General features: G+C 53.8%; 4 protein-coding genes across 4 annotated transcripts; 3 read left to right on the top strand and 1 right to left on the bottom strand.

The window, feature by feature from the left end:
- Positions 1-1,850: 1,850 nt before the first annotated feature.
- CAOG_06264 (trifunctional protein) lies at positions 1,851-4,308 on the top strand (the record flags this gene model as incomplete). Its single annotated transcript, XM_004344963.2, has 1 exon — positions 1,851-4,308. A coding segment is annotated over one exon (2,318 nt), but the record flags the coding sequence as incomplete, so codon positions are not given.
- A 197-nt stretch (positions 4,309-4,505) lies between these two features.
- Positions 4,506-7,573, top strand: CAOG_06263 (acetate-CoA ligase; the record flags this gene model as incomplete). Its single annotated transcript, XM_004344962.2, has 9 exons — positions 4,506-4,999; positions 5,276-5,471; positions 5,567-5,639; positions 5,726-5,854; positions 5,951-6,140; positions 6,219-6,282; positions 6,376-6,429; positions 6,510-6,643; positions 6,742-7,573. The coding sequence occupies exons 1-9, from the start codon at positions 4,530-4,532 to the stop codon at positions 7,571-7,573; spliced, it is 2,142 nt and encodes a 713-aa protein (XP_004345012.1). The 5' UTR covers positions 4,506-4,529.
- Positions 7,574-7,954: 381 nt separating this feature from the next.
- On the bottom strand, positions 7,955-9,460 carry CAOG_06262 (hypothetical protein). Its single transcript, XM_004344961.2, has 2 exons — positions 8,959-9,460; positions 7,955-8,475 (listed from the first exon to the last, which is right to left on the bottom strand). Exons 1-2 carry the CDS (start codon positions 9,445-9,447, stop codon positions 8,134-8,136), a joined length of 831 nt encoding a protein of 276 aa, XP_004345011.2. The 5' UTR covers positions 9,448-9,460; the 3' UTR covers positions 7,955-8,133.
- Positions 9,461-9,712: 252 nt separating this feature from the next.
- Positions 9,713-12,331, top strand: CAOG_06261 (AMP-dependent synthetase and ligase). Its single transcript, XM_004344960.2, has 3 exons — positions 9,713-10,133; positions 10,252-10,963; positions 11,080-12,331. Exons 1-3 carry the CDS (start codon positions 9,756-9,758, stop codon positions 12,177-12,179), a joined length of 2,190 nt encoding a protein of 729 aa, XP_004345010.2. The 5' UTR covers positions 9,713-9,755; the 3' UTR covers positions 12,180-12,331.
- Positions 12,332-12,526: the final 195 nt, after the last annotated feature.

Genomic DNA, 12,526 nt, shown 5'->3' with positions numbered 1-12,526 from the left:
GCTCCACAAGATCAAACCAAAGAGCAAAAGAGCGAGGACGGCCTTTTTTTTTTTTTTGTTCCAAATGCAAACTCCATACAAAAAGCTGTTTGTTACCAAATTTCACAACTGCGCTCTGAATCGCATTTGGAAAAGCAAGAAAAAACAATCAAATCGAATTACAATACAAATCAGCAATACAGAGTCATTCGATCAGGCTTGTAAGCGGGGAGGGGAGGGGACTGGAGTCAAACTGTGAGGCAAAGGCAGATGTCCCAGAAGCGGTTTGCCTCAGTTTCGCCCGCCTCCGCTTCTTGCTGCTCCATCGAGATTGCACCATCATCCTCTCCGTGCACGATCCATTTGCCTTCTGCGTCGTGACTCCTCTTCCTCTGAACGTTCCTCCCGTTTTGCTCCCCTCGTTCCTGTGCAAACGAGCCCGACTTGCTTTGCGGCTTTTTTCTTCTTTGATTTTTATTATTTTTATGATGATTCGGTTTTTCACGTGTCAACACGTGAAAATCAAAACAAACCTCAGCCGAGAAACTCCTGCTTGTTTTTTTTGTTTTTTCCCCCACTTGCTCACCATCAACCGTCAGTGAGATCAGAGGAACGCGGGATGGAACAAGGAAGGGCGGAACCGGCAGTCAAAAGAAGAAAACGCAACCGAGGAAAAGAGACCGCAAAACAAACCAAAACAAACCAAACCCCAACTGTGAGGATTCCCACTTTTGTTTCAATCTCCGTACTTCTCCACTCTGGCTGTCCGCGAATCGTTCAGTGTCCGACTTTGTTGGATATTATTAACTATCATCTGATATTGCAAGTTTGGGTTTGTCTTTTCCACTTTTCTTTTTGAGAGAAACCAACTGGGTACGACTTTTTGGAACTTGTGCTGATTTTTTCGCTTTTTGCTCTTTGTGCTCGCGTTCTGCTGCACCGCACACGCGACCGCGCCGCAACGCCGAGCGATGAGAGATCGAAGATTCAAATGCTGCGTGTTGAAGATGGGGGTGCTGTGTCTTGGCTCAACAGCGAAGGGGGTCGATCGGCCGGACCAGAACGTGAAAGCAACAAGCGGCTTTTTTTTTTTTTTTTTTTTCGCTCAATGTGTGTGTGTTGTCGTTCGGGTCGTTCGGGCTGGCTTCTGGTGGCTGAGCTGAGGTTCCGCGTAGCCATCCACCCCACCCCCATGCATCATGCATCAGCCTTGTGAAGTGTGTGTGCCAGTGTGAGTAGTCGATCGCTCCCATCTAAAAATCAGCGATCTTTTTTTTTTTTTTTTTTTCCCCCTGTTGTTCTGCTGGTGCGTTGATGGCGTTGATGCACTTGAAGCAAACGCTTTACCATCCAGTACAATCACACAGCGCGATATTCTTTGTTTGTCTGTGTTCATCCACTCTCTGCCATCGCGCAGCAACAGAAAGCCAAATCCAACTGACTTTTTTTTTTCTTTTTTTTTTTTATTGTTTCCCCTTCTTTTCCTTTTTTTTTTTTTTTTTTTTTTTCCATTCTGCTTTTCATTTCCCTTTCTTTCATTTTTCGTCTTTGTTCTTGTTTTTTTTTTCTTTTTTTTTTCCCTTCTTCTTTGACTTTTCAATGTTCAACTCGTTCCTCTTTTTGATTCTTATTTCCCTTTGTTCAAGATCTCGCAACTTTCCTCCCAGTGTCGATCGACGGACTGACCTTTCCCGCGTCGCCAGCCACGTTCTTGACCATCTGCATCACCCTCTGCATCATGTGTGTCGCCCTATCCCTCTCCTACGATCCAAAAACAAACAAACAAACTCACACAAAGAAAGGCAAGCAATGCATCAGCTTTACAATGAAAAAACTCACCTTTGTGTCGTCTTGCATTGTTGTGTGCTGCAGAATGCTCTCGGCCGCTCTCACTCGCCAGCTGCTCCAGCGCAGTGCGCGCAACTATGCCACTGCCGCTGCCGCCGCGGTTGCTGCTCCGGCTGCCGCCACCTCGGCTGCCGCCAGCCTCTTCCAGGGCACTCACATCAAGGCCTCGGTGAACGCCGACGGCGTTGCCATTGTCCGTCTGGACTCGCCCAAGGTCAACTCGCTCTCCCAGGAGCTGTCGGCCGAGTTTGAGAGCGTGCTCTCTGCCCTTGAGAAGGACAACCGCGTGTCCTCTGCCGTCCTGATCTCGACCAAGAAGGACGCCTTCATTGTCGGCGCCGACATTGGCATGCTCTCTGCCGCCAAGGACGCTGACGACCTTGCCAACATTTCCAGCAACGGCCAGAACATGCTCAACCGCATTGCCAAGAGCAACAAGCCGATCGTTGCCGCCATCCACGGCTCGTGCCTTGGCGGTGGTCTCGAGGTTGCCATGGCCTGCCACTACCGCATTGCCACCGTCCACCCCAAGACCGCCCTTGCCCTGCCCGAGGTCATGCTCGGCCTGCTCCCCGGCGCTGGTGGCACGCAGCGTCTGCCCAAGCTCGTCGGTCTCCCCGACGCCCTCGACATGATGCTCACTGGCAAGAACGTCCGCGCCGACAAGGCCAAGAAGCTCGGCCTGATTGACGCTGTCGTCCAGTCCATGGGCCCCGGTATTGCCGACCCGATCGACAACACGCTCAAGAACCTCGAGCGCGAGGCCGTCATTGCCGCCAAGGCTCTTGCTGCCGGCAAGCTCAAGGTCGACCGCTCCGTCCCCCTGCTCTCCGTCAAGGGCATCACCAAGTACCTGACCGAGGAGGTCGAGTACGGCCGCAACTTTGTCCTCCAGAAGGCTCGCGAGACTGTCCTGAAGAAGACCCAGGGCAACTACCCCGCGCCCCTCGCCATCATTGACGTTGTCCGCGCTGGCCTCGCCGGCGGCTTCACCAACGGTCTCCAGGCTGAGGCCAAGGCCTTTGGCAAGCTCGGCATGACTGACGAGTCCAAGGCGCTCATCGGCCTCTACTTTGGCCAGACTGCCCTCAAGAAGAACCGCTACGGCGCTCCCGAACGCCCCACCCAGAACGTTGCCGTTCTCGGCGCTGGTCTGATGGGTGCCGGCATTGCCCAAGTCAGCATTGAGAAGAACTACAACGTCATCCTCAAGGACATGAAGCCCGAGGGTCTTGCCCGCGGCCAGGCACAAATCTACAAAAACCTCGACGGCAAGGTCAAGAGGAAGTCGCTGACCTCGTTCGAGCGCGACCAGCTCGTCGCCCGCGTCTCGCCCCAGCTCACATACCAAAACTTTGGCGAGGTTGACATGGTCATCGAGGCCGTCTTTGAAGACCTCGCCCTCAAGCAGCGAATCATCAAGGACGTCGAGGCTGTCCTTCCCCCGCACGCCATTTTCGCCTCCAACACGTCTGCGCTGCCCATCGGCGAGATTGCCAAGGCTTCGAGCCGCCCCGACAAGGTCATTGGCATGCACTACTTCTCGCCCGTCGACAAGATGCCCCTCCTCGAAATCATCACCACCGACAAGACCTCCAAAGAGACTGCTGCCGCCGCCGTCCAGGTCGGCCTCAAGCAAGGCAAGACTGTCATTGTCGTCAAGGACGGCCCCGGCTTCTACACCACCCGCATCCTTGCCCCCATGCTCGCCGAGGCCATCACCACCCTCACCGAGGGCATTGACTTTTTCCACCTCGACAAGGTCATGCAAAAGTACGGCTTCCCCGTCGGCTCGGTCACCCTTGCTGACGAGGTCGGCATTGACGTTGGCTACCACGTTTCGCACGATCTTGGCGCTGCCTTCAAGCACCGCATGGGCCCCGGCGCCGAGCGCGCCGCCCTCGTCCTGAAGGAGATGGTTGACAAGAACTTCCTCGGCCGCAAGTCTGGCAAGGGCTGCTACATTTGGTCTGAGCGCAAGGGCAAGGGCAAGGTCATCAACGAGGATGCCGTTGCCATCTTCCGCAAGTACCAGACCGGCCCCTTCACCGTTCCCGACGAAGAGGTTGCATTCCGTCTCACCGGTCGCATGACCAACGAGGCCGTCTACTGCCTCCAGGAGGGCATTCTTTCCTCGCCCGTCGACGGTGACATTGGCGCCGTCTTTGGCCTTGGTTTCCCCCCGAACAAGGGCGGCCCATTCCGCTGGATTGATAGCTACGGTGCCAAGAACTTTGTCAACCGTCTCGAGCAACTCGCCACCAAGTATGGCGACCACTTTGCCCCTGCTCCTCTTCTCATCGAGCACGCCAAGAACGGCACCAAGTTCCACAAGAACTAGATCTAGAGTGCGATAGGCGTCGTTGCGCTTTTGTTGTTTTGTTTTTGTATCCGCGGGTTTTGTTTTTTAAAGCTTGTGGATTGTTCAATGTCTTTTTTTTCTCCTTGTCTTAACAAAAAACCATATGAAATGTAATGCTTTTGTTCCAGTGATTTTAGTTTGAGTGTTGGGTTGTGAGTTGAGGGAGTTGTTGGGTTGGATTTTGACGTGCCGACGCGATGAACAATTTCAGGTGCTCTTCCCTCATTTTTTCCACCGTCTGTCCTGTTGCGATTTGGTTTATTTAGCGCTATTCTACCCTTCTCAGCCATTTCAGCCACTTCAGTCTTTCTATCCTTCTCTCTCTCTCGCTGCTTTGAAAATGCAACAAGTCGAAGAAGTCCACCACGAAGCGGCGCCCGTCTTCCCGCCGCCGCCCGCCCGCAGCGATCGCCCTGCAGCCCACGTCCCGTCCATGGATGCGTACCGATCAATGTACCGCGAGTCGGTGGAGGATCCCGACCGCTTCTGGGGCCGGATTGCCGCGCGCGAGTTCTCGTGGGAGACACCGTTCATTCTCCCCGGCGATGCTGCTGCCTCTGCCTCGGCGATCGCGAGCAAGCCAGACGCTGAATCGCACGCCAACGGCAACGCGACCACTGCGGCTGCTGCTGCGGCTGCCCCTGCGGCGGCGGATCCGACCAAAGTCACCTCGCAGCAGAGCAACTTTGACGTCCGCACTGGTCCCGTTGCAATCAAGTGGTTTGAGTCGAGCCGCACCAACTTGGCCTACAACTGCCTCGATCGCAACGTGCACGAACGCGGCCTGGGCGACAACGTGGCCTTCTTCTGGTACGGTCTGATGATCGCGAAATTGGTCACCCAACAACGAACGAAACAAAATAAAAAAAAAAAAAAAAAAAAAAAAGCACGCCATCTCCAACCTATCGACATTGAGGCTGAATGCATTTTCAACGGACTCACAGTTTGTTGCTCTTTCAAAAGCCGGAATTTCATGTGTTCATTTCTGAGAAATGACGGGAGTTTTTTTTTTCAAATCTTCCAAACAGCTCGAAACACTCACTTTCGCGTTGAACATTTTGTGTTTGACTTTCAATCAATCCGCAGGGAAGGCAACAATCCCGAACAAGCTTCCAAACTGACCTATCGCCAGTTGCTCGATCGAGTCTCTCGTTTTGCAAATGTGCTCAAGTCCTTTGGTGTCGCTAAGGGCGACACTGTGGGTGTCTACATGCCCATGGTGGTTGAGCTTCCGATTGCAATGCTGGCCTGCGCCCGCATTGGTGCTATTCACTCTGTCATGGTAAAAAACAAACAAAAAAGCAAACGTGCACGACGAAAGGAGATGGTTATCACTGAATTCAAATCGAGATTGCTCACTGAACCTGGTTTTTGCAGTTTGGCGGCTTCTCGCACGAAGCGATCGCCGGCCGCATCTTGGACGCCAAGTGCAAAGTCATTGTTACCGCTGGTACGAGCTTCAACTATTGCTGAATGACTTTTCTTGCTGGCGTTGATTTATTAACAGCGGACTGGCCTTATGTGATGTTTGCGCAGACGGTGTTTTCCGTGGCGAAAAGGTCATCCCCCTCAAGCACATTATGAACAAGGCCATCGAGCACTGCGCCGAGCAAGGCTTTGCTGTTACGGCTACCATCGTGCTTGCGCATCTTGGCAACCTTCCCGGTGCGTAGCAGGGGTTTTTGGCATTGTGTTTCCATCTGGTTGGAAGTCAAGCGTCTGACTCTCCTGCTGCTTGATTCGCTTTCGAACATTCAACAGAGGAAGAAAAGCGCTCACTTGATCGCGATTGGCTCAAGCTGGAAGCGGAAGCATCCCCCGACTGCCCTGTTGAGTGGCTCGAGGCCGAGCACCCGTTGTTTATGCTCTACACCAGCGGCTCGACTGGTCGACCAAAAGGCGTCGTTCACACCCAAGCTGGCTACATGGTCTGGGCAGCCACGACATTCAAGTACGAGTGCAATGGTTTGCAATTCATCCTTAAGTTGGCTTCTGTATTTCTCACCTTTTATTGTCGTCATCTTGACAGATATGTATTTGACTACCACCCGGGCGATGTGTACTGGTGCACAGCTGATTGTGGCTGGATTACGGTGAGTATGCGCGGGGCGGGGGACTGTGCACCTTTCCGATGCTGCACCAGCTCAATTGCTTGATGTTCCTCATTGATTGTTTTGTTGTAACAGGGCCATTCCTACGTCACTTATGGTCCTCTTCTCAACGGAGCAACCAGCGTGCTGGTAAGCGTTACAGAAATGATGTTGAGTCACATTTGACCGTCTTCACTGATTTTGTCACTCCATTCTTTTCATTGGAACAGTTCGAGGGCATCCCCACTTACCCGGATGCCGGTCGCTGCTGGCAAGTCATTGACAAGTACCAGGTCACGCAGTTCTACACTGCTCCGACCGCCATCCGTGCCCTGATGAAGTTTGGAGATGAAATTGTTGCTCGGTAAGTCAGTTGTTGTAGTTGTCGTGTTTGTTTTCTATTTTTGGCGCTCAATCTCACGCCGTGCTTCCCCCCCCCTTTTTTTTTCTGGTTTCCTCTAGATCCTCCCGCGCCAGCCTTCGCATCTTGGGCACGGTCGGCGAACCAATCAACCCCGCCGCCTGGCTGTGGTACTTTAATGTTGTGGGCGAGGGCCGTTGCCCGATCGTCGACACTTGGTGGCAGACCGAGACGGGAGGGTTTATGATTACACCCTTCCCTGCTGCGACGCCATGCAAGCCGGGCTCGGCAACGTTGCCGTTCTTTGGCGTTGTTCCGGCCCTGATTGACTCCCAGGGCCGCGAAGTCGAGGGCGAGGGCGAAGGCAGCCTGGTGATCAAGCAGTCCTGGCCCGGCCAGATGCGCACCGTGTTTGGCGACCACAAGCGGTTTGAGGAGACGTACTTTTCGCAGCACAAAGGGTACTACTTTTCGGGCGACGGCTGCCGTCGAGATGAGGATGGCTACTACTGGATCACCGGTCGCATTGACGACGTGCTGATGGTCTCTGGCCACCGCATTGGCACTGCCGAGGTGGAGGGTGCGCTCGTTGGTCACGAGGGTGTCGTCGAGGCTGCCGTGGTTGGCTACCCGCACGACATCAAGGGCGAGGGCATCTACGCGTTTGTCACCCTTGCGGAAGGCTTCAAGTTCACCCCAGAGCTCGTCCAGCACTTGAAGCTCGATGTGCGTGAGAACATTGGCGCGTTTGCCTCTGTTGACATTTTCCACGAGGCGCCCGCCCTGCCAAAGACGCGCAGCGGCAAAATCATGCGTCGCATCCTGCGCAAGATTGCTGCTGGCGAAACCGACATTCACAGCTTTGGTGACACGAGCACTCTCGCCGACCCCAACGTGGTTGAGATGCTCATTTCCACCCGACCCGGTCATTAACAATAAAAGAGGCGCGGGGGAGGGATTGTGCGATATTGTGCGACATTTACCCCTTTGACAACAAGTTTTTGCGATTGTTCAGCATGGAATTAAAAACACCGTTTCCCAGTTTTGTTTTTTGTTTTGAAAACATTGCAGGGCGCAAAATTAATGGATTTTACAGAGAACAAAAAAAAAAGCAGTCATGTGGCATTCAAGGAGGGGGTGTTAGGGTGGGAAGCAACGGCAAAGTACACAGAGAAACAACAGACAGGAGACGCCGACATGGGTTGTAGACAAGCAAATAACAACGAGAAAAAAAAAAGAAACTCTTCAACATCAGTAACGACAAAACGATCAGAAAAACTGCCAAATCACAAAAACAAACCAAGCAGAGAAACAAACAAACAAACAAACAAACAAACAAACAGAAACGGAACTGAACCAACACGCTACCGAAACAAGTGCTGCCGTTATTCGGCACGCGCTGCAGCAGTAGCATGCTTGGACATGACACTATTGCCACGTGGAAGGAGCGGGGAGGGAAGAGGAGGAACAATGGAAATAACAGAGTTGGTGTGTTATTGCTTGAACGTCGGTGGGGGAATAGTGTCGACATGGCCAAACGAGACACGTCGACGGCTCAAGATGCTGGCACCATTGGGGGTTGCCGAAGGGTGGAGCAGAGCCGACGCTGGTGGGGCGGCAGCATCGGCGGTGGCAGCAGCTGGCTTTTGAGGCCGCTTCTTGCGCTCAATTGTGACCCAGCCTTCGTCGGGGCCGCGCACAGGGGTGTCGCCCTCGTACATGCCTGCAAATGAATGCGCTGGCACCGAGGTCGAAGCCAGCACTGGTGGCGGCGACTTGAGGCGCGGCGGCTGATTGTGGTGCGGATCCGCCGCGAGCGGGTCTTGGATTTTGACCTGTGCAGCAAAAAGGTCGAGGCAAATCGAGGTGAGAGACATATTGTAGTACGTATTGGTTGGGTTTGGTTTGGCGGATTGAGAAAGGGCGGGAAACTGCGATTTTGGCGCCAAATTCTTACTTTTTGTCTTTCTCTTTCATTCTCATTCTCATTCTCGCAATCAACGAATGCAACACAATGAACGCAAACAATCGCTGCGTCCACTGTCGTAAGCACCCAACATCCTCTTCACTCAAACAATCCCAATGTAAAATCAACAGAAAGACAAAAAAACGAGATCGATTTTTTTTTTTTTTTTGGTTCAACGTTCCTTCAATCACACAAAGATCAAAAAAGATCCAAACGAATAAAGAGTTCGATGCATCGCAGCATTCGAACACAAAGGCAGCGATGATGAAAATGAGATTGAAAGAGAGATTTGGAAGCAGATTGAAAGAGATTGGAAGAGAGATTGAAAGAGATTGGAAGCGAGATTGGTTACCTGCTTCTTGGGCTGCTGGGGCTGCTGGGGCTTGGACGACGACGCTGCGGTCGCTGGACCCTTGCCCTTATTCACGCTGCTGCTGCTGCTGCTGCCGTTGGCTGGGGCAGAGGCAGACACGGCACCGCGCACTGGAATGGGCTTTGCCACCTCAGTTGCCGCTGCAGCGACCTTCTTGGTCTTCTGCTGCTGCTGCTGCTGTTGTTGTTGCTGCTGTTGCTGTTGCTGCTGCTGTTGCTGTTGCTGTTGCTGTTGCTGTTGCTTTGGCTGTGGCTGCTGGGCCTGAGGTTTGCGTTGCTGCTGCTGCTGCTGCTTTTGTGTCGTCGTCGTCGTCGTAGCTCGGCCCTCCTGCTGCTTTGCCTGCTTCTTGTTGTTCACGGTGCCGTAGAACATGATAATCACAAGGAACGCAATGCCGATCGTCAGCAGCGAGACAAATCCGAACGCAACCAGCGGCGTCTCTGCGCCAAAGTTCAGCAGCGTCGACATTGTGTAAGAAAAGAATTGGAGAAAAAAAAAAAAACTGAACCAGACAAAAAAAAAAAAAAGGCTTCTAAGATTGTCTGAGTTTTACAATGTGGAATCAACACCAGCAAAACTAGCAGAACAAAGGTTAAAAAAAAAACGAAGTAAAGAGAAGTGTGATTCATGGTTTGGTTGAACAACGACAGCTTGATGGAAACAAAACGATCTTCATTGCAACTACTGAGCAGCAATCTGAGCTGTCCTTGGACGACTCCAGTCCTCCTTTTGTGCTTGTTTGTTGCATTGCTCAATACAAACCAAACTCACACACTATGCTGGCTGTATCATCGCGCCACATTCTCACCCTTGCCGCTCGGCGTCGGCTTGCGCAATCCGCTTCATCGTTCCGCCCAAGCAGTGCAATTCAACCCCAGCCCAGTCGCGGGTTTGCCTCGCTGTCTGACGGCGGCATTGCTTCCATTGCCTCATCACCCAAGCTGGTCGACCCTGCAACGGGCCTCGTGCGCTGGGCTGACGGGTTTACGCGCTCGCACATCGCTGGCCAGCAGGCAGGCGCGCCTCCGCTCCTGTTCCACACGATTGGCCAGGAGCTCGACCGCGCCGCTTCGACTGCCCGCGACAACAACCCAGACGCCACTGCCCTCGTCGTCGTGCACCAGGGCGTCCGCTGGTCCTGGCGCCAACTTCAAGTACGCTTCATGCCTTGAGCTCAAATCTGAGCTTCTTGGTCACTACGACAGGATTTTGCAACGTGTTGTCTACGAGCTCACCCGTTGATGCTTGGCTCCATGCTGTTGTCACTCACAGACCTACGCTGATGATCTTGGAGCGCGATTGCTCACAACGCTCAAGCTGCAGCCGGGAGACCGCGTCGGAGCCTGGTTGCCGAATTGCTGGGAGTATCTGCTGCTGCAATTGGCGTGCGCCAAGGCGGGTCTGGTGCTTGTCACGGTCAACCCGGCGTACACGGGCAGTGAACTCGCCTTTTCGGTCAATTTGGTGGATATGCGCGCGTTGGTGCTTCCGCCGGTTGTTGGCAAGGTCGACTTTTTGGCGCGGTTTGAAGACGCGTGTGCTGCTGCTGCGCCGCCCGTCAAGAACGCGTCGTCAACAAGCTCCCACCAGATCCGTCCGAAGTACGCAAGCATGCCAGGGCTGCAACATGTGCTGTACACGAGTGGCACGTCCAATGCCAATACGCGCGCAAATGCGCTCGGCTTTCTGCCTTTCGACTCTGTTGCTCCCCGAGCGGTCGACCAGTCTGCCCCGCTCGACGCCCACCACCTTCTCTTGACCGACGTCGTCAAGAACCCGCACCACTGCGTCAACATCCAGTTCACCAGTGGCACCACTGGCAAGCCCAAGGCCTCCACCCTGTCGCACTTTAACATTTTGAACAATGGCGCAATGGTTGGGCATTATCTCCGCCAAACCCCCGCAGATCGCGTTTGCATTCCCGTCCCGCTCTATCATTGTTTTGGCATGGTCATGTCGAATCTTGCGTGCCTGACCCACCGCTGTGAGTGTCCGCATTGCATCGTTTTTTTTTTTTGTTTTTTTTTTTTTTGTATGTGTGTGTTTTGCTCAATGTTCTCTCGTTCCCACTATTCTCCCTTGTTCTTGCTCCTCCTACAGCCGTCATGGTGTACCCCTCGCCAAACTTCGACCCAGAGGCGGCACTTCGAGCCGTGCTGGACGAAAAGTGCACCATTCTGCACGGCGTGCCGACAATGTTCCTTGCCATGCTCAACAACCCGCTGGCCGCCTCGGGCGACTTGAGCCGCCTGAGGACTGGCATTATGGCCGGGTCCATTTGCCCGGCAGAGATCATGAACCGCGTGCGAAGCAACCTCCATGTTCCCGGCATTACGATTTGCTACGGCATGACCGAAACGAGCCCAGTGTCGATGCAGACTGGGCACGACGACAGCGTTGAAGACCGCCTCCACACCGTCGGCCAGATTCACCCGCACCTGGAAGTGAAGGTCGTGGATCCAATCACGCTCAAGACGGTGCCAATCGGCGCCCCAGGCGAGCTGCTCACTCGAGGCTACTCGGTCATGAAGGGCTACTGGGCCAATCCGACTGCCTCGCGCGAGTCCATCATTGACGATGCCACCGTCGACGCGGACGTGAGCGGCCGCCCTGCTCCAATCTTCCCCACAGCCGAAACGGTTCAGTCCATCCAGGAGGCCAACGCAGCAGACCCGGATCCGTGCAAGGTGCCTGGCCTGCTGCAAAACCTCGACTTGCGCGGTTGGATGCGCACCGGCGATCTTGCGACGATTGACAACCGAGGCTACGGCAAGATTGTTGGCCGCATCAAGGACATGATCATTCGCGGCGGCGAGAACATTTTCCCTCGTGAAATCGAAGACCACCTCTTTTCGCACTCCCTGGTGCAAAATGTGGCTGTTGTTGGCTTGCCGGACGAGCACTATGGTGAGAAAGTGTGCGCCTGCATCATCATCAAGGACGGCACTGCCGCGGATTGGCTCCGTTCCGCCGGCGGCGCTGCCAAAGAGCACCACGCCTTGGACGACGCAGCGATTGTCGCCAAGCACCACCATCTGATCGAGTCCGAGCTCCGATCGCATTGCTCCAAGCACCTCGCGCGGTTCAAAGTCCCCAAGCACATGCGCATCATGCCTCATTTCCCACTCACCGTGACAGGAAAGATCCAAAAGTTTATGCTTCGCGATCAGATGCATGCCGAGTTCCAACGCGATTCTTGAGAGTCGTGTCCAAGTTTGTGTGTGTGTGTGTGTGTGCCGATGTGCGGTGTCTGTTCGTACTACTCAGTTGCCTTTTTACCTCTGTTGAGCAATCGATCCGATCCATCAAGACGCACATTGTAACGGCGTGAATACATTTTTGGAGGAGGGGGGCTTTTCAAAAAATGCGATCGAAGGTGTGGCTTTGGATCCTTGTCCTACTTGCGCAGATAGAGCGTCCGTTCGCGTCTACGAGCAGTGACGCCACCTTCCCTTCATCCTACACGCCTTGACACCGCTGTAGATGCACACAGGGAAGCGTCGTAGCAGCAACCACTTGTCGACTTGTTCGTATCTGTTCGTACTAG

Source organism: Capsaspora owczarzaki, assembly GCF_000151315.2.
Source record: "Capsaspora owczarzaki ATCC 30864 unplaced genomic scaffold supercont2.11, whole genome shotgun sequence".
Classification (NCBI taxonomy): Eukaryota; class Filasterea; order Ministeriida; family Capsasporidae; genus Capsaspora; species Capsaspora owczarzaki.
The sequence above is the reverse complement of the archived record's forward strand: the minus strand, read 5'-3'. Positions and strand labels throughout refer to the sequence as shown.

Excerpts from the sequence above, each read along its gene's own strand:
- CAOG_06262 (XM_004344961.2), bottom strand. The coding sequence starts at position 9,447 with ATGTCGACGCTGCTGAACTTTGGCGCAGAGACGCCGCTGGTTGCGTTC. Across the intron at positions 8,476-8,958 it reads CCCAGCAGCCCAAGAAGCAG|GTCAAAATCCAAGACCCGCT; the intron begins GTAACCAATCTC and ends TTTGCTGCACAG.
- CAOG_06261 (XM_004344960.2), top strand. The coding sequence starts at position 9,756 with ATGCTGGCTGTATCATCGCGCCACATTCTCACCCTTGCCGCTCGGCGT. Across the intron at positions 10,134-10,251 it reads GGTCCTGGCGCCAACTTCAA|ACCTACGCTGATGATCTTGG; the intron begins GTACGCTTCATG and ends TGTCACTCACAG. Across the intron at positions 10,964-11,079 it reads TGCGTGCCTGACCCACCGCT|CCGTCATGGTGTACCCCTCG; the intron begins GTGAGTGTCCGC and ends CTCCTCCTACAG.